Source organism: Bubalus bubalis, chromosome 5 (genome assembly GCF_019923935.1).
Source record: "Bubalus bubalis isolate 160015118507 breed Murrah chromosome 5, NDDB_SH_1, whole genome shotgun sequence".
Lineage (NCBI taxonomy): Eukaryota > Metazoa > Chordata > Mammalia > Artiodactyla > Bovidae > Bubalus > Bubalus bubalis.
Window position 1 is genome coordinate 11,674,043 of NC_059161.1, and position 23,027 is coordinate 11,697,069.

General features: G+C 46.8%; 1 protein-coding gene across 4 annotated transcripts in view; it reads left to right on the plus strand.

Annotated features, from left to right (window-relative positions):
* Nucleotides 1-5,919: 5,919 nt before the first annotated feature.
* The window catches only part of SMYD2 (SET and MYND domain containing 2), a 54,223-nt gene continuing 37,115 nt past the window's right edge, over nucleotides 5,920-23,027 (plus strand). For all 4 annotated transcript variants that reach the window (XM_025285461.3, XM_025285462.3, XM_006074267.4 and 1 more), the window contains exon 1: nucleotides 5,920-6,239. In XM_025285461.3, coding sequence (XP_025141246.2) covers nucleotides 6,067-6,239 — 173 coding nt within the window. In that variant the 5' untranslated portion in view covers nucleotides 5,920-6,066. The remainder of the gene's footprint in view (nucleotides 6,240-23,027) is intronic.

Sequence of the window (23,027 nt, forward strand, 5' to 3'; positions counted from 1 at the left end):
CTTTCAAGGTCTCTCCTACCCCAGTGAATTTACACCTTCAGGTTCTTAATCTCATTTGTGGGGGCCTCTCTTTCCCTTGGTCAATTTTCAGTCTTCCTTCTGAAAGCGAAAGTGTTAGTCGATCAGTCGTGTCCAACTCTGCAACCCCATGGACTATAGCCCACCAGGCTCCTCTGTCCATGAGATTCTCCAGGCAAGAATACTGGAGTGGGTTGCCATTCCCTTCTCCAGGGGTTCTTCCCAACCCAGGGCTCGAACCCAGGTCTCCTGCACTGCAGGTGGATTCTTTACCACCTGAGCTACCAGGGAGGCCCAGTCTTCTAGGAGGAGTTAAAATGTCAGGTCCTCTGTGAAGCCTTTCCACTTCACTTTGTTAATCCCCTTGTGAACACTTTTATTGTATTACAATTTGTTTTAGTTTTCTGTGGCTGCTAGGACAAATTATTGCAGTCTAGGTGGCTTGAAACAACAGAAATGTATTCTTGCGGTTCTGAAGCCTAGAAGTCTGGAATTGGTGTCCCGGGACTGACATCAAGGTCTTAGCAAGACCACAGTCCTTCTGGAGGCTCCAAGGGGAAAATCTGCTCCTTGCCTCTTCCAGCTTCTGCTGGAGGTCCCGCATTCCCGGATTTATGGCCACATCCCTCCCACCTCTGGGTCGGTCTGTGTCAAATCCCCTCTGGAGATGTGGGAAGACTCTTGTGATGGCATTGAGGCTCCACCTGGGCAATCCAGAATAATCACACAGCTCAAGATCCTCAATTTAACACATCTGCAAGACCCTTTTAAACCATATAAGGTAACACATACAGGCTCTGGGGATCAGGGCTTAATACCTTTGGGTGCACGTGTGTTGGTCTTTTCACCATGGTAGGACAAGGATTTAGCACTGGGTAAGAACGTGCAATCAATAAGTGAAATACACGAAATACAGAGGTACGGTGGTACAGGCAAGGGGCCCACTGTCCATGTTCATTGGTATTCCTTCTTTGCTAAGGCTTTATATCCCCAGGCCAGAGCTGTTGCTTTCATGTGCTAATCTGTGGCCGGAAGGATATTTTACTCATAAATTATTCAATAGATCACCTTCTAGGTTAGAGAAGTTAAGTGAACTTAGCACTTCTTATCACTTCCCCTGAGTTATGGTGAGGCAAAGTCCCCCAAAATCTCCGTTCAAGCTCCATTCTTTCCAAGCTGTGGGGTGGCAGGCAGTGAAAAAGGTGGACGGAGACTCTCCCGGAATGCGAGAATGCGTGGCGGCTGGCTGACAAGCATGAGCTGCATTAAGAGTGCTGTCATCGGTCTGCTGCACTGGTGAGCTGCCATTCCTTGGCAGTTTATTTTAAACACAGTTTTGTTCATAAGCTAAGCTCCTAAATTAATGGCTAAACTTAACTGACCATCTTTCCATCTTGAGTCATTTGTGTTCAGCACAGGCATTTTTCTAAAATGAGGCTGTTTCTTTTCCAGTGTTCTTAAATTAGACCCATCCTCACCATAAGTCTGTTCCTGCCACGACTCACCTGGAAAGACAACTCAGCAGTTAACATGATTGTTTTGTTCAGCTGTTGGAAATCCTTCTCAGCGAAAGAGGAAAAGATGACTTGCAATAAAAGTTAACAAGCAGATAACTGCATAAGGAATCCTTAAATGGCACATTGTTTACTGTATTGTAATTGTTCATTTCTATGTCAGTCTTTTCATCTTTGTGCTGGTTAGAGCTGCCAGAAATCAGAAAGTTAAAAACCTATGTAGAGTCACCAAATTTATCCAAGATTTGCCTATGTAGGTGTATATCTGAAAGCTTCTGAGGTTTAAGATAATTCTCTCATTAACATACAACATCCATGTGTAGTAAAACACAGTAATAAAAACTGATTTAGGTTTACGTGTGTGCTCAGTCGTGTCTGACTGTTTGCGACCCTATAGATTGTAGCCTGCCAGGCTCCTCTCCATGGAATTTTCTGGGCAAGAATTCTGGATTGGGTTGCAATTTCCTCCTCCAGGGGATCTTCCTGACCCAGGGATCGAACCTCCGTCTCCTGTGTCTCCTACACTGGCAGGCAGATTCTTAACCACTGCACCACTTGGGAATACGATTTAGGTATGGTAACCGACATAAAGCTCATCTAACAGAATCTGGCATGTCAGAGGCTTTTTTAATCAGAGGAGACTCCTGTGGGTTGTCCAAGAGGACCTATTTACCTCCTAAAATCATCTAGAACAACACTCTTCCTCTAGCCTTGCTCTAGTCACCCTTTCATTGTGGTCACACTTCTTCCAACCAATGACACTTTGCACGTGTGTTACCAAACCGTGTGCAGTACAGCTGATCTACTGATAGAAGGTTGTGGTGAGCAAAGTGCAGCATTTATTGCAGGATGCCAAGCAAGAACTCCACATAACCAGTGCCCAGAAGGTTTGAACTCCCCAGTGGCTTTCAGGGAAGGGTTTTTTAAAAATAGTGATGGGGTTGTGGGGTATATGACTAACTTGCAGACACTTTTCTGATCAGTTGGTAGGGAGGTAATCTGGAGTCAACACCATCAACCTTCTGGTTCCAACCTGTCTGGGGTCTGTGATGTGCTGATGGTCACCATGCAGTTAACTTCTTCCACCTGACAGGGATTTTAGTATCTGTAAAGCAGCCCAGAGGATGGCTCAGAATATTACCTATAACCCTTGAGGAGGAACTAAATGATTTTGGCTTTATTTAATGGATAAACTATTGTTTTGTCTTGCTTGACTGTTTTCCCTTTTTTGTACATTCTCTCACTTCTCAGATTAAACTTACTCTTTGGAACCTGGGGAAGGCCTGGGAGGCTAAAGTTTTCCTACAGACAAGAAGCAGGTGGGGGACATGGGAAGGGCTGGGATCTGTTCCCAGAAGGCCCCACGGGGTCCTGCTCGGTTACACGTGCTGTTCCCTCTGTTTAGAATGCTTGTCCCTCCTCTTCTCTTGATTAAGTTCTGTTCATCCTTCAGATATTAGTTCAGTCATTACTGTCTCTGAAAAGCATTCCTCAGTCAGTTCAGTCACTCAGTCGTGTCTGACTTTTTGCGACCCCATGAATCGCAGCACGCCAGGTCTCCCTGTCCATCACCAACTCCCGGAGTTCACCCAGACTCACGTCCATCGAGTTGGTGATGCCATCCAGCCATCTCATCCTCTGTCGTCCCCTTCTCCTCCTGCCCCCAATCCCTCCCAGCATCAGAGTCTTTTCCAATGAGTCAACTCTTTGCATGAGGTGGCCAAAGTACTGGAGTTTCAGCTTTAGCATCATTCCTTCCAAAGAACACCCAGGGCTGATCTCCTTCAGAATGGACTGGTTGGATCTCCTTGCAGTCCAAGGGACTGTCAAGAGTCTTCTCCAACACCACAGTTCAAAAGCATCAATTCTTCGGCGCTCAGAAAAGCATTCCTAGACTAGGTCATGTCCTCTAAGCACTGCTCCAGCACTTGAGACTGTTGACAGTTTATATTTGTTTATGTGATTATCTGATTAATGTCCGCCTCCTCTGCCAGACAGACTGTACAAAGCTCCGTGAGGACAGGGAATAAGTCAGTTTTTTGTTGTTGTTGTCATTGCCATTATATCACCAGCCTTTATCACCTTTGCTGGAACACAGTAAGCATATCATAAATACTTAAATGTTGAATGAATATGTCATGGAATCTCTTGCTAGCTCTGCTTCATTTTCCTTATTAGTAAGAATATGCCTCTTCCATTCCCCAAATTCTAGGATATTTATGGTTCCTGGATTTTTTTTGGTTTAAAAAAACACTATTTATTTATTTGGCTGTGCTGGGTCTTAGTTGCAGCATGTGGGATCTTCAGTTTCAACATAGAAGATTTAGTTCCCCAAACAGGGATCCAACTGGGCCCCCTGCATTGGGAGCTTGGAGTCTTGGCCACTGGACCACCAGGGAAGTCTCTGGTTCCTGTTTTGAGCCTACAAGATTGACTGTCATCTGTCTGCCATGTCCAGTGCTCTCTTAACCCGTGGTCCCGTGTTCAGTCGCCTCCCTTCCAGTCTATCGGCAAAGCTGCAGCAGAACTGTTTAAAACACTAGACTGATCAGCGCACCCTGCTGCTTAACCATTTTCAGAGACTCCCACACCTTCTCTGGGAGGAAATTCGTCTCCTGATAAGATGCCCTCCCATTACTCTTGCCTCACCTCCTGTCCTCTCCCTGAGATCTCAGTCTCCACTCAACACAGCAGGTTGCAACTACACACCATTCTTTCTTTCAAGTCCCTCTGTCTTCACATGCAATTCTTTCAGCCTGGCCAACTGTCCTCTTCTTTTGTACTTAAGTCTCATCCATCATCCAGGCCCAGCTCAAAGGTTACGTGAATGTGGCACCTGCCTTGACCAAACCTGCATTCTCCACGCTGTTTGTCTTCCCCTGCCTGTTTCCCCGCAGAACGCTTTGTGCAAGCCACTATAACACCACTTGTCTCAGGGAGCGGTCTTTCTTTGCAGAGGGTCATTTCACTTAAGAGCATGGGCCTCATATTCAGACTGACTGGAGGCTGAAACCAAATTCTGCAACCTAGCAAATTCTGCAACCTAGCTGTATAGCCTTGGGAAGTATTCTGAGTTTTAGTTTCCTAGTTTTGGAAATGGGAAACATATAACACCTAACTCACTGGGCAGTTAGAATTACATATTTAATGGGGGTAATGTGTTTAAGCCACTTAGCCCAGTATTTGACCCGGTAACATCCAATAAGGATTGTGAATGTATGGTATGCAAAGGCCCAGACCCACATTTAGCCACTCTTTCTATCCCACTGACTGGCCACAGTGGGTGCTCAGTGAATGCTTCTTAAACTGTCTAAATGGGAGAGTATCCATGATGTATTCTCTTCAGGAAGGCCAGAGGCTTATTCATTTTAGAAGTTTTATTGAAGGGTCAAAAATTCTGATGACATACTCAAATCACATTGATCTTACCCTTTGCTGAACTACTCCTGATCTTACACAGGCAACCTAGTTTGAGATCCCACTTTAAGTATCAGTGCTTTTGCTAAACCCTCTCTTCATACACGGAAGTCCTTACAGCTCGCACATCAACTGCAGCCTTTCCATACTCCTATGCAGAACAGATTAAACCCTTCTTTCTCATACAGAAAATCCTCTCTGTGACTCATAACCTAATTGACTTTTCTAAGATGACAGTGCGTGGTCAAGCTGATTCGATCCCTAGCCGTGTGCTCTGGCTACAGCACGGCACTGCCCCCGGGCAAGTCTTAAGTTCCTTGACTGCAAGGTTATCTCCTGCCTCCTCCGCATGGTTGCCTGTACGCCGAGTCTGAGTGAGCAAGCCTGACCAGTGCACTTCCTTTTTCCGTCCACGTAATTAACTTCCACCGGAGGGGCAGAGGGAAAGAAGTAGGTTCACAATCAATACTTGAGATTCCCTGGGAGTCATACTGGGCTCTAAAAACCTTTCACCTCGGGGAAGCACCTTTTAACCCTCGGCACTCCTCGGCACCTAGCAGTTTCCTACTGCGGTTTCCCTTCGGTGTTCCCCGAGGACTCCTTCTAGGGTTCTCGACAAGGACAGAGGAACCGAACTGAAGGTTAAGAAGCATCTTGCCCCGCTACCCCGCCAACTTCTATTAACCCAGCGCGGGCCATCCTACTGGCTGGTCCAGGGGAGGCGCTGGGTACCTGTCCCACCGCGACCCCATCCCGCCCACCGGAACGCGGCCGCGGCCCGCAGCCTCCGCCAGGACGCACACGCCTCCGCCCTCCTGCCTGGAGCCGCCCCGGGGAACGCAGCTCCGGGCGGTGGCCGCAGCGGCCGACAGTTGGCCGAGTGCGGGGCCGCAGGCGAGGGTCCCGCACGCGGGGCGGGGCTACCGGGCCGGGTCCCCCGCCTCCCGGGGGCGCGCGAGCGCCGGGCGGGGCCGCCGTCCCTTCCGGGGAAGCGGTGGCCGCCGCGTCCGCCGGGCGGCTTCCCGCCCCCGCGGCTCCGGGTGACGCTGCTCCAATAACAGCGCGCGGGGAGCCGCAGCCGCGGGGGGCCTCCCTCCGCGCCAGCCCGGCCGCCGGGATGAGGGCCGAGGGCGACGGCGGGCTGGAGCGCTTCTGCAGCCCGGGCAAGGGCCGGGGTCTGCGGGCCCTGCAGCCCTTCCAGGTGGGGGACCTGCTGTTCTCTTGCCCGGCCTACGCCTACGTGCTCACGGTCAGCGAGCGCGGCAACCACTGCGAGTTCTGCTTCGCCAGGTAGGGCGGTGCCGGCGGGCGCGCAGGGGCTCGGGGGGCGCCGCGCGCGCGGGCGGGCCGGAGTGTGCGCGCCTCGCGGGGTCCTAGCGCCCGCGGCTCCAGGGCGGGGGTGGGGAGCGGGAGGGGACCTGGAACCCGGGACTGGTCGGGCCACGTGCACTCAGAAAGACTCGCCAAGTTCCCGCCGCACGCCCGGCACCACGGCACGTTTCTCTGCTGGCCCCGGCGGGCTGTGCGAACCCGCCAGGGCAGGGTCGTGCCTGCAACACGTGGGCTCGGAGCCAGGCTTGCTCCCCAGTCCTGGCTACTCGGCGCTTTGCCGGCGGGGCCCCAGGTTTCGCGCAGCGGCCACAGCCGCAAGCCACCTTTCACTTGTGCTTCCTGCGATGTGATCTGTGCCCCCCCCCCCTCCTCCCGCTCCTTCTCAGTCCCGCGTTGCCGCAGGCTTGCCGTGTTACCGCCGAGGAACTTAATGACACTTCGTATTTCATGTGAAGTACGTGGCCCCTCGTCTTTCTTGTCACCCTCTGCGCTTGGTCTTTGGGGAGAAGCCAGGGGGGCACCGATCCGGGGTTCAGAGGGACTGCAACGGGGGGACGGGATTTAGCCCTGGTTTGGGGTTGGGAAAATCTGGTTGCTTGGGGGATTAGGCAAAACGTCTGGTTGGAATTGGTATTTAAATGCAGCAGATCATGTATGTGTGTATATGTGTATATATTCACATACGCATAATTATATCTTCAAGCCTTATGACAGTTTCAGACCTAAAGGCACCCTTAGAAAGCATGAATGCAACATTTTCCGTTTTAAGGGGGAGAGAACCACTGCCCAGAGAAGAAGTATGTATATTCACGCTTATAGTTAAGAAAATGAAATCTGATGTCCTCAGTTCCGCCCATTGCCTACCTAGCCAAGTCTTCAATAAAAGGACTGAGGCAGGAAGCATGGCATTGGAGTTTATGCCATGGGACCTTCCCGGACCCTGCTTTACTTTCTTTGAACCTCAGTTTCTTCATCTTCGAAGTGGAGACTTCTGGGCTAGATTAAGCCCACCTGAGGTTTGCAGGTACCTTTTGAATACAGGTCTCCAGCCCAACATATGCCAAAGAACTCAGTGCCTGAGATATGTTCATCTTATTCCACGGTAAGACAGAGCAAAAGAAGGGACAAAAGCTAAATACTATAGTCATCTTGCCCAGACTCCCTGCCAGAGCTGTCTTCCGCTTTGGGGGGACCTGGAAAGGAACTAGACACAGAATCATGCCGTGGGCAGCTTAAGGGCTGTATGTGATGTGTCTCTTTGAATTGGTGAGCCAAGAGCTAAAGGGTCATGGCACCACTTTGCGACGTTTGAGTGAAGTGAGCATTGGGTTTTCCCAAAGTTAAAAAGGCTGCTGTGTCTGGTCCCTTGATCTTCTGAGCCTTGCTGTGGCTCAGAGTCTGAAGCAGCGTGGGTGTCTGGAGTGGCAGGAGCAAAGCAAGGTCACCCCGCACGGAAGGGGCCTCCCTCCTGCGTCAGGGATCCTGGTGATTCCTGGGAACCATCGTGGCAGAGAAGACTGGGGGACCAAGCACCTAGTAGGTGCTCAGGTGTCTGTTACCAGACTCCCTCTCCGGTGAATTTTATAGATCAAATCCAGCTGGGTTCGCAGTGGAGCAGCAGAAGGGAGAGATGGTTCTCTTTCGCCTCCGAACTGTACCTACTATACACGCCCTCACCTCCGGAGGGGAAGGTGCCGTCAGGTGCGGCTTGGCCAGTCAGCGCGCCCTCTGGGATGGCCTTTGCTTTTGTTTCCCCCTTTTCTGAATGACATTCGTTAGTGTTACTGTTGCCTTAGGCCCCTCTCCGGCGCTGCCCGTGCATGGGGAGGGACCACTGCACCTCCCCCCACTTTTCTCTGGCTTAGGCGAACGTCTGTCAACATCCACAGTTCCTTTCCTCTCTCTCCCTGAGGACTCATTTCAAATCAGCTAAAATAACGCACAAAATACGATGACATCATGACATCATGATACCTGTGAAATCAGAAATATCTTTGTACTCACTCTGTGGTTTCTATTAAATCCAGTTCACTTAGAATTAGTGGCTAGATCAATCTCAAAGATTTAGCACGGTTTCCTCTGTCAGCTGTTTGTATAGACCGAGGACAGATTATTCTGTTCAGCTATACTGGAGGTACACAAATATGTCCCCAGGGTTCCCCCAGGGGTGGGAACAAAATTCTCAAATACTCTTCCATGACGTCCCCTCCCCTGCCATAAAAAGAAAACTGCACATATTGTTTCTTGTGCCAGAAGTTGAAGGTAAATAATAGTGCTTAAGACAGATGAGCCTGCAGAGATCTTCCCTATCATATTAATTGTATCAGGGTTTGACTTATTTTGAAAGAAAAGAAGTGATGTTTTTCAGAAATAAGTATGTTCTGCAAATGGAAAAATAATAGGAAGTCTCTTAAGTCACAGCAAAGTGGAATTCTTACTGTCAGGGTAACACAAGCAAAGGTTTGCATCTGTATCACATTTTCTCAGGGTGACACTTGGGAAGATGTGTATCTTGCCTCAGCTGCTAAGAGGCAGCTCCTAAAAATATAAATGTCTTCAAGTTGGGAGCTGTCCTCATCAGACCTCTCAGATTTTTTTTTTTTTTTTTTTTTTTTGGTGCACACAAGCACATACGTTGGCCTGGTCAGTATTTTGTGGCACACTTTTTCACTTGATATTTAATGTATTTTAACACTTGCTAGTATTTGTCTCAGAAAGAGAAAAATCTGTAACCCATGTTCCTTCTGAGAGGGCGTCCCTGGTAGCTCAGTGATAAAGAATCCACCTCCCAGTACAGAAAACCCAGGTTTGATTCAACCCACTCCAGTATTCTTGCCTGGAGAATTCCATGGACAGAGGAGCCTGGCAAGCTACAGTCCATGGGGTCCCCAAAGAGTTGGACATGATTGAGTGACTTTCACTTTCTATGGGCACATGCTCCAATAATCGATTCCCTGCATCTTTTTACATGTGTTTTAAAGAAATGGGTAGGAAGATTAAGATAGCCAACAGGCACTTTCCTCATGGTCCAGTGGTTAGGAATCCACACTTCTGTTGCAGGGATCATAGGTTTCCATCCCTGGTCCAGGAACTAAGAACCCTCATCTGCATGGTGTTCCCCCGCAAAAAGGTATATGTACACACACGCACACACACACACAGACAACAGATTTCCTCTAAAAAGTTACACTAAAGAATATAAAATTCAGCCATTTGTACAGTAGATAATGAGATACTGGTTTGCCGTTTTCAACATTTCAGTATTTCAAGTTTTTCTTTTATTTAGAGACTGCAAAGGAGGGACTTTGGGGCCAGATTGACTGGGTTGGAATTCTGGTTTCATCCCTTCCTGATGGATTGTCTTGAGCCAAATTATTTAGCCCCTCTGGGCTTGCTAGGTGGTACTAGTGGTAAAGAACCCACCTGTCTGTGCAGGAGACATAAGTGATGCGGATTTGATCCCTGGGTGGGGAAGATCCCCTGGAGGAGGGCGTGGCAACCCACTCTAGTATTCTTGCCTGGAAATCCCATGTACAGAGAAGCCTGGCAGTCTACAACCCATAGGGTCACACAGAGTCAGACATGACTGAAGCAGCTTAGCATGCACGCACTTACTCCCAGCTTCCTTTATCTGTGAGCAGTGCACATTAACACCCACCTACTGAGCTGGTCCTGAGTCAGGGAAGTCAAGTGCCCAGTACAACCCGGACCGCTCCGGAGGTGTCACAATTGGCTCGGTGTCTCGCTTCTATGGACTTGTTTGATGAGCTCTGTTGGCTAAATGTTAAATAGTATGAGAACATATTCTCATTTCAGGGACATTTTTTATGGCGGTTGGCTTGAGCTGGGGAATACTGGGAAGACAATATTGTTGACCTTGTTGGCCAGTGGAATCATCATTCAGATGGCAAGTTGACCCAGAGTTGAAAGCAGCAGTTCTCAACCTCCCATTCAACAGCATAAATAATGGGTGTCTGGGATCAGTTTTCAGTATTTTCCAAAACCTGATGAAAATGATATGATGAGCCTACACAGGTAAAACTTTATTTATTTATTTTTTTTTAAAGAGCCTTGTGTAGCTCCAAAATGATTAACGACTTTAATACTCTTTTTACCCTGGAATTAAACAAAGGTTTGAAATAAGAAATGGAGGAAGACAGAATGTTCCACCTAGCAAGGATACCTCAGCTCTGCTCTGCTCTCTGCCTTCAGCGTGATTCAGCTGTGGCAAGGAGCAGTCCTGCAAGACTTCAGATGTGCACAGTGCCAGGGCAGGCACATTTTTCACATGCAGGGAGCATCATTTCAGTGCAGGCGTATCAGGGCCCAGTGACCAAGCCGCACGATTAGCAACGATTTGAGGTGAAAGAGACAGACTGGCAGCAGGATAGATATCCTAAGCTAAATTCAAGCCCTGGTGAGTTAAAACCACCATCTAACCCCTTTCCCTCTAAAAAGCAATTGCACAATATCCTCTTAGTTGTAAAAATTTGAAGATCCCGTATAAAATGATATTCCTTTAAATCGTGTTGCTCTTTGCAGCTCATAAAGCGTTTCCAGGTACATCTGTGTTTTGATCCTCCCAAGGATGGCTTGTGTAGAGAAGACTTTGTCCCGTGTTACGTAGAAAGTAACTGAGTGTTGGAAAAGTTGTTTCCTTGAATTTCACATTTGGGGGGGGCAGATATTGAGTGCCCCCTAAGGGCCAGCCTCTTCACAGAGGGAACTGTGTCTTTCTGTTCTGAGTGTGGTTTTCCTTCACTGTCCTTTTTTTTTTTTTTTTTTAATTTAAAAATTTTTATTGGATGATGCTTGCTTTGCAATATTGTGCTGGTTTCTGCCATACATCTACATGAATCAGCCACACATATCTCTGTCCCTTTTGACCTGAAACTACCGTGTGAGTCACACCTGGACACGAGGACTTAAGTCACTTCTGCTTTCTCAAGTGAACGCAATTTTTATCGCCTCTTTTCTTTTGCTTCCCCCTGCCCCTGTGGATAATGCAACAGATTAATGCGTCGTTTCTAAAAGTTCAGCAAAATCAATTGATTCACCTATCTTGGATTTATATCTTATGCTGCTGTGGTTTCAGGGAATTTTTTTTTTTATTCTAATGGCTTGGAATTTGTGTAACAACTGCATATATTCTTCTGCATCATCCACTATTACCTGATAAAATGTAAAAAGAAATATGAGGCTTTGGTCCTTCGGTGAGTTTGGGATATTTTTATTTTTTTTAATTTCACTTTTATTTGTTTATTGTGAGTGCGCTGGGTCTTCGTTGCTGTGTGCGGGCTTTCTGTAGTGGCGGTGAGTGGGGGCTGCTCTTTGTCCCCGTGCACAGGCTTTTCATTGCGGTGCCTTTCTCGTTGCAGAGCGCAGTCTCTAGGCCTGTGGGCTTCAGTGGCTGCAGTCCTCACGCTCAGTCATTGTGGCACCGGGCTTAGTTGCCCCATGGCATGTGGGATCTCCCCAGACCAGGGGTCGAACCCAGCTCCCTTGCATTGGCAGATGGACTCTACTTCTGGACCACCAGGGAAGTCTGGGATATTTTTAAATATGCTCAAATTATTTAAAAGGAGTTTGTCATCTTCGTCTTTATAGGTACATATAAAGAGTTTGTTTCTGTGTGTGCTGGTAGGGCAGCACAAGGATATTGACCACCCCTGCATATTTTTTTTTTCCTTAAACAGACCCATTCTTCAGAACTTTGCTCTATGCAAAGTTAAACAGATATGGTTTGGGAATAGAATTCATGATGCAGCTGTGCTGAAAGGCCCCTGGATGGTATTCTTGTAGGACGAGCACTGTCTGTCCTAATGGCACACTGTCTGTCCGAAGATTCTTTAAAAGATGCTCAGAAATGTCTTACATTTCTTTGGGAAGATTCAGGGCTCAGGTCTGTAGTTTGGCAGCAGCTGATTTTCAACAGAACTCAGAATTGCTAAGAACCTGGGCCAGTGAAGTTATTTTACAGAACTTAAAATAGAAAACTGCAAAGAAAGTTGCTACTTGATTTTGGTTTTTGAGACTTAACTCTTTTGCCTGAGGTTCATATCCCTTCTTTTTCTTGTCAATATAAAGAAAACATGAAATCACTGTAATTTTAAGCCGCTGTATTTCTGCATCCTGAGGAGGCAGTCAGTAATTACAAATATCCCTTTGTAACTGGAGTCATCAATAACTAAGGTCATTCCCACCATACGCACATCTTGTTTTTTGTACTTCGGACATGGAGGGAAGTAATCACATTTCTTAGTTTGAGGACCTGACCTGTGCCAGGACAATTGGATTGAAATTTCTCCTCTCTTACTGATTGTGCATTCCCGTGTCCTGTTCCTCTCAAAGGCAGCCCTGCTCTGCTTTGCTTGCTTGCCTTTAAGTCCATGAGTATATAGTCCTGATCACCACCAGGGAACTAGGCAGACCTGTAACAGGGCACCCTGATTGTATTTGACCAGATGCAGGCTTTGAGCCCCCTTCTGGAGGGGCTTCCCTGGTAGCTCAGCTGGTAAAGAATCTGCCTGCAATGCAGGAGACCCTGGCTCAATTCTTGGGTTGGGACGATCCCCTGGAGAAGGAATAGGTTACCCACTCTAGTATTCTTGGGCTTCCCTAGTGACTCAGACAGTAAAGAATCAGCCTGCAGTGTGAGAGACCTGGGTTTGATCCCTGGGTTGGGAAGATCCCCTGGAGGAGGGCATGGCCACCCCCTCCAGTAATCTTGCCTGGAGAATCCCCATGGACCTAGGAGCCTGGCGGGCTATAGTCCATAGGAGCACAAAGAGTTGGACATGACGGAGCGACTCAGCACAACAGAGCGCTGGTCAGCCTGGAGGTTAGTCGCTTTCCCCTGGAGAAGGGCCCACTCTGGGACTAGAGGTCTCTGTCCTCTCTCAAGGGATTTGTATTAATGTGATCAGTCTCTGTACACCACCATCAGTCTCCCATTCTCATCCCAACCCTCGCATCTCTGGATTTCTAGTGAATCTGTGGGAGTTTAGGGGTGCAGTCCTCCAGCAGGGAATTGACTGAAGTAACTGCCTTTTCAGGGGCTGAACCCACGACCTTGGCCTCATTAGCACGGGCGCTCTAACCAGTCACAAAGCCACACACCTCACTTTGTGTAACTTCTGCTGACTCTGTTCCTACCACCCTCGGAGGCCTCCTTTTCAATTGCAAAGGCGTTCACGCCAGCACAATAGAACAGAAGGAAATCGGATCTCTTCTAGACTTCTCTGAAGGCCAGAGATATGCGATTTAGCAGGAAAATAAGACCAAAGTGTCTTGAGGGTTCAGGAAACAACTTATCTTTCTAGTCCATGCATTTGTTGAGAATCCAACTGTGTGTCTCAGATTTTCCTTCCATCAAAAATTTAAAAAATACTGTGGGACTCCTTGTGCCAATGTATTAACATAAAACCTATGGGCTAAGTGGAGGGTTTCTGATGACTGAGTGGAAATATGGCATGTGCATCATTCAAGTGGATTGGGTTTGCTTCTTAAAGGAGTGCATCCAAGAATCCATAAGTGCTTCTGTTTCACAAGTTTATAGTCCCTAGAAACCAAAATAAATGCTTGCTGTGATAGCTGAGACACCAGTGTGTATCTGCAAGCGCACTGTGATGAACAGGACATCTCATCACCCAGGGAATCTGCAGTCACCACTGGGGGAGAGGAAGAATAAGGACGATTCCCTCACAGAGAAGCGAATTTCACACCAAGGCCTGAAGACATAGGCGTATCCTGGGGGAGCGAGGTGCAAAGGGAGTCTGGCTGACAGCAGGATGCACTTTTTCATCTGAGCCAAATAAAAATCTCAAGGATTTTATATCCTGGCACTTGAAAGGAGTTATGTTGCCATCTGTGACAAAATGAAAAGATGTTGGACCAGAGGAGTTTTTTGTCTTGAGTCTGTGAGGACCAGGAAAGGTTCTTCAAGGGATGTGGGCCCTGGGCTCAGATCTTGTTGATTTTCCTCATTTGTGCCACCTGAAAAAAATCTCTTACCCGTCAGCTGCACAAATCTCTAGCAGAGTGGCAATCACTGTCAGTGAGAGTTTCACAGGTTCTTAAAACCTCAGCAGGAAGAGACATTTAATGATGGGCAGATGGTAAGCTGTCTGAGAGCAGGGATTCTGCTTTTAATATATTCAGCAAATATTTATATTTATGGGGCATTCACTGTGGTTCTGGGCTTCCCAAGTGGTACATTGATAAAGAATCTGCCTGCCAATGCAGGAGATGCAGGCTCGATCCCTGAGTCGGGAAGATCCCTTGGAGAAGGAGATGACAGCCCACTCCAGTATTCTTGCTGGGAGAATCCCATGGACAGAGGAGCCTGGTGGGCTACAGTCCATGGGGTTGCAAAGAGTCAGACATGACTGAGCGACTGAGCACACGCTAGGTTCTGAATCCTGGTGAAGAAAGGAACAAAAATCCCTCCCACCACGAAGCTTATGTTCCAGTAGGTTTTATTCATCTTTATTTTACGCACTGTAGACTGAAAAGAAAAAGCACAACATGAGAGTCGTGAATTAAGTTTTATTTGGGGCAGAATGAGGACTTACTGCCCAAGAGACAGCTTCTCAGATAGCTCTGAGGCTCTGTTCCAAAGAGGTGGGTAGGGGAGGTCAGCGTAAGTTTGATTTTGGTGAACCACGAAGCAGAAGGCTACTGCTGATCCCAAGGGGGCTTCCCTGGTGGCTCAGTCGGTAAAGAATTTGCCTGTAATGCAGGAGACCCAGATTCCATCCCTGGGTTGGGAAGATCCCCTGGAGAAGGGAATGGCAACCCTCTCCAGTATTCTTGCCTGGAGAATCGCATGGACAGAGGAGCCCAGTGCACTACCATCCGTGGGGTCGAAAAGAGTCTCAAGAAGGTTGCGACCAGTCATGAGGAGCAGATGTCTCCACTAATGATTTTAGTGCTTCCTAGATACGAGGAGATGTCAGAAGTTGGGCTCATAAAATTGTCTGAAAATTTCTAGCTATCTGAAGGCCTGTTCTGCTGGTTCTTCCCAGAGTACAGAGTGCCTCACTCCTCGTCTCTGCCCTGGACTCCTTTCAGGCAATGGTTCAAGGTCAGCGACTGCAGTGGCTAGTGATGTCATCCTTGTAGAAGCAGATAGCAAGTGACAGTTTTTGGCTGACGCTGTAGTGCCTTGAACTTTGTCATTTTAGCAGAGTTTTTGTTAAAGGCAGTAATGTTTTGAGTTCAGTGCTTTCTTTCATCAAACACTGATAATCCATGTATGTATGTCATAAAGAAAACTGTTAACCAAGAAGTTTAAGCACACACTCTAGTTCATGACTTATGCAAACTAAGGGAGAACTCTGATCAGATAATCCTGGGTTTGAATGAAACTGTAGCATCCCTGCATTGTGTTAAAATAGCAGCACTTTGGGTAGACATTTTTTTTGGAATTTGATGAAATTTGGTCTACTCATACACTTGAATCAGTTCAGTTCAATGGCTCAGTTGTGTCCGACTCTTTGCTGCCGGGGACCAGCCCCAGCTGATCCAGGGTATTCGAAGGAGAGACGGCATAGGCGAGGGTCAGGAAACAACTGCTTAATTACACTTTAATTAAGGATACAAAGAGTAATAGAATAAGGATAGCTCAGTGAGGAAATTCAGTGGAGAAAAGCGGCTGAAATAAGGATAGCTCAGTAGGAAAATTCAGTGGAGAAAAGAGGCTGAGTAGCTTGGTTTACGCGGGAGACCAATAAAACTTCAAGACAAGAAGTTTGCACCACTTACGTAGGCCGCAGGCGTCCTTCCGTTCTCCCGAAGGAGAGGAGACACTGAGGCCTCCCCGGTCGGATCTTAGAAGCCCAGGCATAATTAGCAAGCATGGCGGGTTCCGCGCTCCAGATGGAGACTCAGCCAGAAGTTGAAAGAGAGAGCAACATGGGGAGACCAAGTTTGGTGAACAAGGCCCGCACTTTATTTTCCAAAGTAGTTTTTATACCTTAAGTTATGCATAGAGGATAATGGGGGAAGGGGTGGAGTCATGCAAGGACAGCAGTTCCTGGTTCTAATCTAAGCCAGGCTTTCAAACTTATCATATGCAAAAGTTCAGGTGATTGACATCATCTTCTGGCCAGGAGGCCTGTTAACATTTTAAGAAACTTATTTTTCTCTAAAGGTGATTATTCCAAAGTCAGGCAACAGCCTTCCAAAAAGCATTGGACAAAGCTGCATTTTACATTTCTATACACCCATTATATCAATCAATACACTGCCAAGGACACAGTAGGTAAGGAGTATGGAGACTTAGCAGCAAACATTGGCCCAACAAGTGAAAAACCCTTCACCAATACAATTTCTAATCAATCTTTTAACTACTCAAAGGAATCTGTGTTTAGGCAGTTTAGAACATCTCCTGCCTCTCACAGTTGGGAGGCTCTGAACAATCACATGTGGCCGGAAAAACCCATTCAGGCAGGCTAGAGGATTTCCAAAGGAGTTTGTAGGTTGAAACACTGTCACACCCAGGAATTATTAACTGGAGCTGTAAGCTAACTCTTTTTTCAGAGAGAGGTAGTGAGGGACAGCCCCCTGTAAAGTCAGAGGTGTAGGTGAAAGCACAAAGCAGAAAGTAGGCAGACTCTGGTTTTGGGGGTAGATGCTCGAGAATTTCCAGGGGGACTCCTGAGGCTCGATCCCGCCTTTGTGTATGCCGAGCCTCCTTCCTCATGACCTTTGTCATGGGCGGAGTGCCTCACGCTGGCTCCCGGCAGTGATAGAATTCCAGTTGAGCTATTACAGATCCTCACTCAATATGCAATATGCCGGCTCCCGGCACTTTGCTACCCCGTGGACCGCAGCACGCCAGGCTTCCCTGTCCATCACCAACTTCCGGAGCCTACTCAAACTCATGTATATCCATTAAGCTTTTTAAGTTGTATTTAGAAATATTTATTCAACTGTATTTAGAAATATTTATTCATACACTTGAATAAATATTTTTAAATACAACTTTAAAAAGCTTTAGGATTTTTTTCACCTTAAAAACTTACAGGGTCACAAAGTAGTAGAGATTCAGAAACTAACAGTTGACTTATTTCACTCAATAGTAAATTGATTTAAGCATGTGTTCAGGCCTTCCAAGGCACCTACCCGCTAAATATTTTCTAGGCACAGAGTGTGGAAAGCAGCCCACCGCCAACTTCTGTTTCTGCGCATCTTCAGAGAGTGACCCCGTGGAAGGCCACTGTAGGGTCAAGGCTACCTGCAGGCGTGCTCCCAAGGCTGGGCACCGCAATGGTCCAGTTTGCTCTGCAGTGTTAATTTCACTCCAGCAGCTCCAAAGTGCTTATAGTGGAACGTGCGTACATACTTGTGCACACACATGCATGTGTTTGCACCCGTAGCACCTTCTGCATACTTCCTTCGTCACACCTGCTCCTTGACTACAGGAACCAGGTCTTCTTCAACCTTGTAGCTCCAGCACTTTGAGGCCTGATACTCCATGACCTCAGTAAATATCTATTAAACGAATAGTCCCATTTCTTATTTTGCTAACACCTCTGTGGGCAGGCCTCATCTCCTTCTCTGTTTGTTCTTGGATCCTTATAGATACTTACAGAACACTTCATCGATCCGTGTCTTCAGGGATATTCCACCCTGCCTGGCATTATCCCTTACTGCTTTTTTCACTTAAAACCTAAACAAAATATAAGTGGTCTTTCCAGTTCCCCCACGATGGTACTGTGTCATTCCCCAATGGTGGCTGTTACTTATGATCAGTTCTTACAAGAGAGAACTAAGTTAAAAACGAGTTTGTTGTTTCTTTCCTTTTGACTTCCTCATTGGTAAGCATCAGAGAAGTCAAAGACAAATTGCAAGGAAGCGTCATTGTGATCTCCCACAAAAGTTCATATACAGAATTTCAGAGGAGAATGTTCAATTTAAAAGCGCACACATCTGTTCTTCGGGCAGGCTTCAGCTGTTAGGGATTTTACAGGGCCTGCAAGATGAAGTTTGGTCGTAGGTGCTGTCCAGTGGCTGAAAGAGTCATCGTCTCTGTTACACAGGCTCAGTAGTTCTCTGCTCTATCCGTAAGCCTCATGATTTTTTTTTTTCCTTTCTAAGGCAGAGGAAGATTTCATCTCAACTAGCGCCTTCGCTGTTGTTCAGTTGCTCAGTCGTGCCCGACTGTTTGCGACGCCATGGACTGCAGCATGCCAGTCTTCCCTAGAGCCTTCGCTGAAACAAATCTTAAATCAGCATCCTCACTGTTTTTTCATTGCTGAGTTTGATTTTCATGAGTCAGTGATGTGGAGAGTCATGTCTACAGTATTTTTTTAGCTTTATTGCGGAAAAATTGACAGATGATTGTATTTAAAGTGTACAGCCTGATGATCTGGTGTACATGGAGGCTGTGGAATGATTACTAAGATCAAGATAATCAGCACATCCATCCCCTCGCGTAGGTAACTTCCTTTTGTGTGACAAGAATGTTTAAGCTCAAGTCTCAGCAACTTTCAAGCATACTCTACTGTATTATTATCTGTAGTCACCATGCCGTCCAGTAGATCCTCAGACCTTTTTCTCCTTACAACCAGAACTTTCTACCCTTTGACCCGTGTCACTCCCATTTCTCCCAGGGTCATTGTTTTTATGACAAGGTCAACTATTCAGTACTGACCACCAAGCCTCCTCTTTCTCCTTGTAAATCACAGCTTCTGTTCCAACATTTGGGAAAACCTATTAGTTGCTACCTTACTGCCCTAAATATTTCCTGCCTCCCTGGAGGCCCTGGGCTCTAACTTTTAACAAGCCTCAGAACAAAGCCGGATGCCCTGGGGGGAAGGTTCAGCCCTGCTCTGGGAAGAAGCTCCCGCAGCACGTGGTCCCGTTTCACTGTTACATTGTGGATTAAAGTGCTACATGGAGCATCTTTCAGGGTTACACAAAAACCCATACCCTGAGTATTATCCTTGTCACCTGACCAGGGTTATAATAGGGTTCTGCCACAATTCCTCCAATTTTTATTTCTCTCCAATAAAAATTTGCTAGTGGAACCACTCACTCTGGGTGGGAGGCTAACTTTGTTTCTGATTGTCTTATTTCAACCCATGGTGAAGTTATATTGTGCCACTGGGGCTTTTTTCCTTTTCTCTTTTTTCATTTGGCCGGGGCTGCCTCTGTTCAGCAGAGCCTCCTTGTCACTTCTTCTATCACCGTTAGTTAAAAGTAATTGTTATTGCAAACCCACTCCATGCCAGTATCATTCTCTTTCATGGGGAAAACCCACAAAGCATTCATTTCGGTAGCAGAAAGGAGGGAGCTTACAGGATCAAATCCTTTTTATCTGGACCCACAGCACCTCCGGCAATGCATTAACTAGCAGGAGTTGTTAATTACAATCCTAACTTGTTGATCTTCCCGGCTTCCGAATTTTAAAAGCAAGAAAATTAATCACTGCGCGTGTCTTCTCCTGTCGAAAATGACAGGAGCGTGTCTTCTGAGTTCTGTTTCAGCCACTGATAATCACACACTTGCATTTTCCTGTCACATTTCTTTCCTCCTTTTGCGGATGGAACGATTTCTTAAGTTCAAAGAGCCTTTCCATTCACAGCAGAGTAGATATTTGCCTGTAAAACAAAGGCTTTAGAAGCATAAATCCTCTAAATATGAGTCTGAGCAAGATGGTACTGAAGATATTTCAGGAGTTGACATCACTCAAAAAAAAAAAAAAAACACGAAAGAAGACTAATTAAAAGTGTAGTAGTGGTGGGCTTCGCTTATATTTTTTCATTTAATTTACATAACAAACCTGCGAGATAGAAACTGTATCTTTATGGTGGAGGGAACAGGTTCAGAAAGGATGAATAACTTGCCCAAGATCGCATAGCACCTCAAGCATGAGAAGGAAAAAGGATTTGAGATAGGGAAGTAGGAAAAAGAGCCCAGCACAGTCATCCTGCATTGTGAAGCAGGAATCAGGAAGAGATGGAAAGAAAGCTGAGCCTGGCTTCCAGAACACTTGCTTGTCATAGTAAGAAAATACAGTGTCTGCCGCTTTATTCCGACCTATCCATCCATCATCAAGGTAGTTAAACCACCTAATCCATCCTGTGTGTGAGTCATTCTTCAGAAGAGTTACATTGTAAGCAGTCTGGACTGCAGAGAAGAATGCTTCAACACTCTTCATCAAATTCTGCCCTCGAAAACTCTCAACCCAAATGGATGACCATAGGCCTAAACCAGCAGTTGTGTGTATTATGGAGGCACATTCGACCTGGGTAGCTTTCTAAAACTCCCAGCACAGACCAGTCTGATGAGACTAGCTGGACCCAGCCCCAGACGGGCGTGGGCAGCTGAAGCTGAGAACCACTCTAAGAGGCTGTGCGTGATTTCACCATTAATGTTCCTTTCGTTCCCTTCCTTTTCGGTCATTTCACTTCATTCCTCCGAATGACCTTTATTCCTCTGTCACGGAGGGCAGTTTTCTGTTCCTTGTTTTGCAGTCTTTCCCCAAACCTCCTGGACAATTCAGATTGGGTTACATCGCAAATGAAAGCTTTACAGCTGGGTCTTCTGCAGGCATAGAGTTTATTCTAAAAGCCTTGTGTATTCCGACAGTGAAAATGGATATCCCGTATGAAGTTTCTCTCTGGCTGAACTCTGCAGTCAGCAGTAGTTGGACTCTCAGGAGCTCTACTTTTTGCTCTCTGAAGCACACACACACACACACACACACCCTCTCTTGCTCTCTGAAGCACGCACACACACACACACACACCCCCCTGCATGAGCCAGCTCAGCACGTTGTAATCGGGGTTTCCACCCTTAGACCTACGGACCATGTGTGTCTCGCCCTGTGGTAAGCAATGGGAAGAACTGAAGCGCGTATCTGGGTAGTTTGAGTTCCCATCCCTACCCCATTTCACTGAGAACTGCTATTACCAAATAGACCAAAGGAGATTCTTAAACTGTTCGCTGTCAGTAACTGGCTTAGCTTTTCTCCTTCTCTCCGCTGAAGGCAGTCTGGCCGGGAGAATCTTTGTGAAGGATATTCACACAGGCAAGCCAGGTAGATGACCCCATAAGCACATACACAGTAACATCTGCATCCGAGCCAGGCAAGGCTTTTCTGTCCTTTGTGAGAGCTGCAGTGTTTTATAACCCAGTTCTCAGAGGACGCAATCCCATGTGGACTGGCCCAGTGTCTGTCTGTGAACACACCTGGATTTACTGCCTGAATGAGACAGAGGGACCTTCTTTGCACAGGCTGGATATAAAATCAGTCCTTATTTTAATTCCAGTCCACTTCAAGTGACATTGAGTCCTCTGGCATAGTTGGTCAAGAGACCCTCTGTCGGGATGTTCTCCTTCCTGGATCTCATTTTCAGATGACTGGATTCTTCCCATTGCATCTTTGAAACCAAGTAGCATTAACAGGAGAAGGGATAGGCTACCCACTCTGGTATCCTTGGGCTTCCCTGGTGGCTCAGATGGTAAAGAATCCCCCTGCAATGTGGGAGACCTGGGTTTAATCCCTGGGTTGGGAAGATCCCCTGGAGGAGGGCATGGCAACCCACTCCAGTGTTTTTGCCTGGAGAATCCCATGGTCAGAGGAGCCTTGCGGACTACAGTCATGTGGTCACAAAGAGTCGGACACGACTGAGCGACCGAATATAGCAAGGCACAGCATTAACGGATTCCATTGGAGCTGGGACATTATGCAGACGAGAGTAAAGAATGCCTTTATGTACTCTTCATTAGTGCTATTACAGGTTCGATCCTTTGGTCAGGAAGACCCTTTTGGAGAAGGGAGTGGCTTCCCACTCCAATATTCTTGCCTGGAGAATTCCATGGACAGAGGAGCCTGGCAGGCTACAGTCCATGGGGGTCACAAAGAGTCTGATATGACTGAACAACTAACACTTATTTACTTACTGCTCTTACCTTATCAGAAAACTAAGATCATGGCATCTGGTCCCATCACTTCATGGGAAATAGATGGGGAAACAGTGGAAACAGTGTCAGACTTTATTTTTTGGGGCCCCAAAATCACTGCAGATGGTGATTGCAGCCACGAAATTAAAAGATGCTTACTCCTTGGAAGAAAAGTTATGACCAACTTAGATAGCATATTCAAAAGCAGAGATATTACTTTGCCAACAAAGGTCCATCTAGTCAAGGCTATGGTTTTTCCAGTGGTCATATATGGATGTGAGAGTTGGACTATAAAGAAAGCTGAGCACGAAAGAATTGATGCTTTTGAACTGTGGTGTAGGAGAAGACTCTTGAGAGTCCCTTGGACTGCAAGGACATCCAACCAGTCCATCCTAAAGGAGATTAGTCCTGGGTGTTCACTGGAGGGACTGATGCTGAGGCCGAAGCTCCAATCCTTTGGCCCCCTCATGTGAAGAGTTGACTCATTGGAAAAGACCCTGATGCTGGGAGGGATTGGGGGCAGGAGAAGAAGGAGACAATAGAGGATGAGATGGGTGGATGGCATCACCGACTCGATGGACATGAGTTTGAGGGAACTCCAGGAGTTGGTGATGGACAGGGAGGCCTGGCATGCTGTGATTCATGGGGTCACAAAGAGTTGGACACAACAGAGCGACGGAACTGAACTGAACTGAATGACCTTATTTAGACACATCAATTATTTTTGTTTGCTGTAGTATATGCTCCTTGATCATGTCACCAAACTCAAGGAAGGATATGTTTGCATGATGGAGACAAAATATGTCCCTTGATGTGTGAATTCTGATTCTG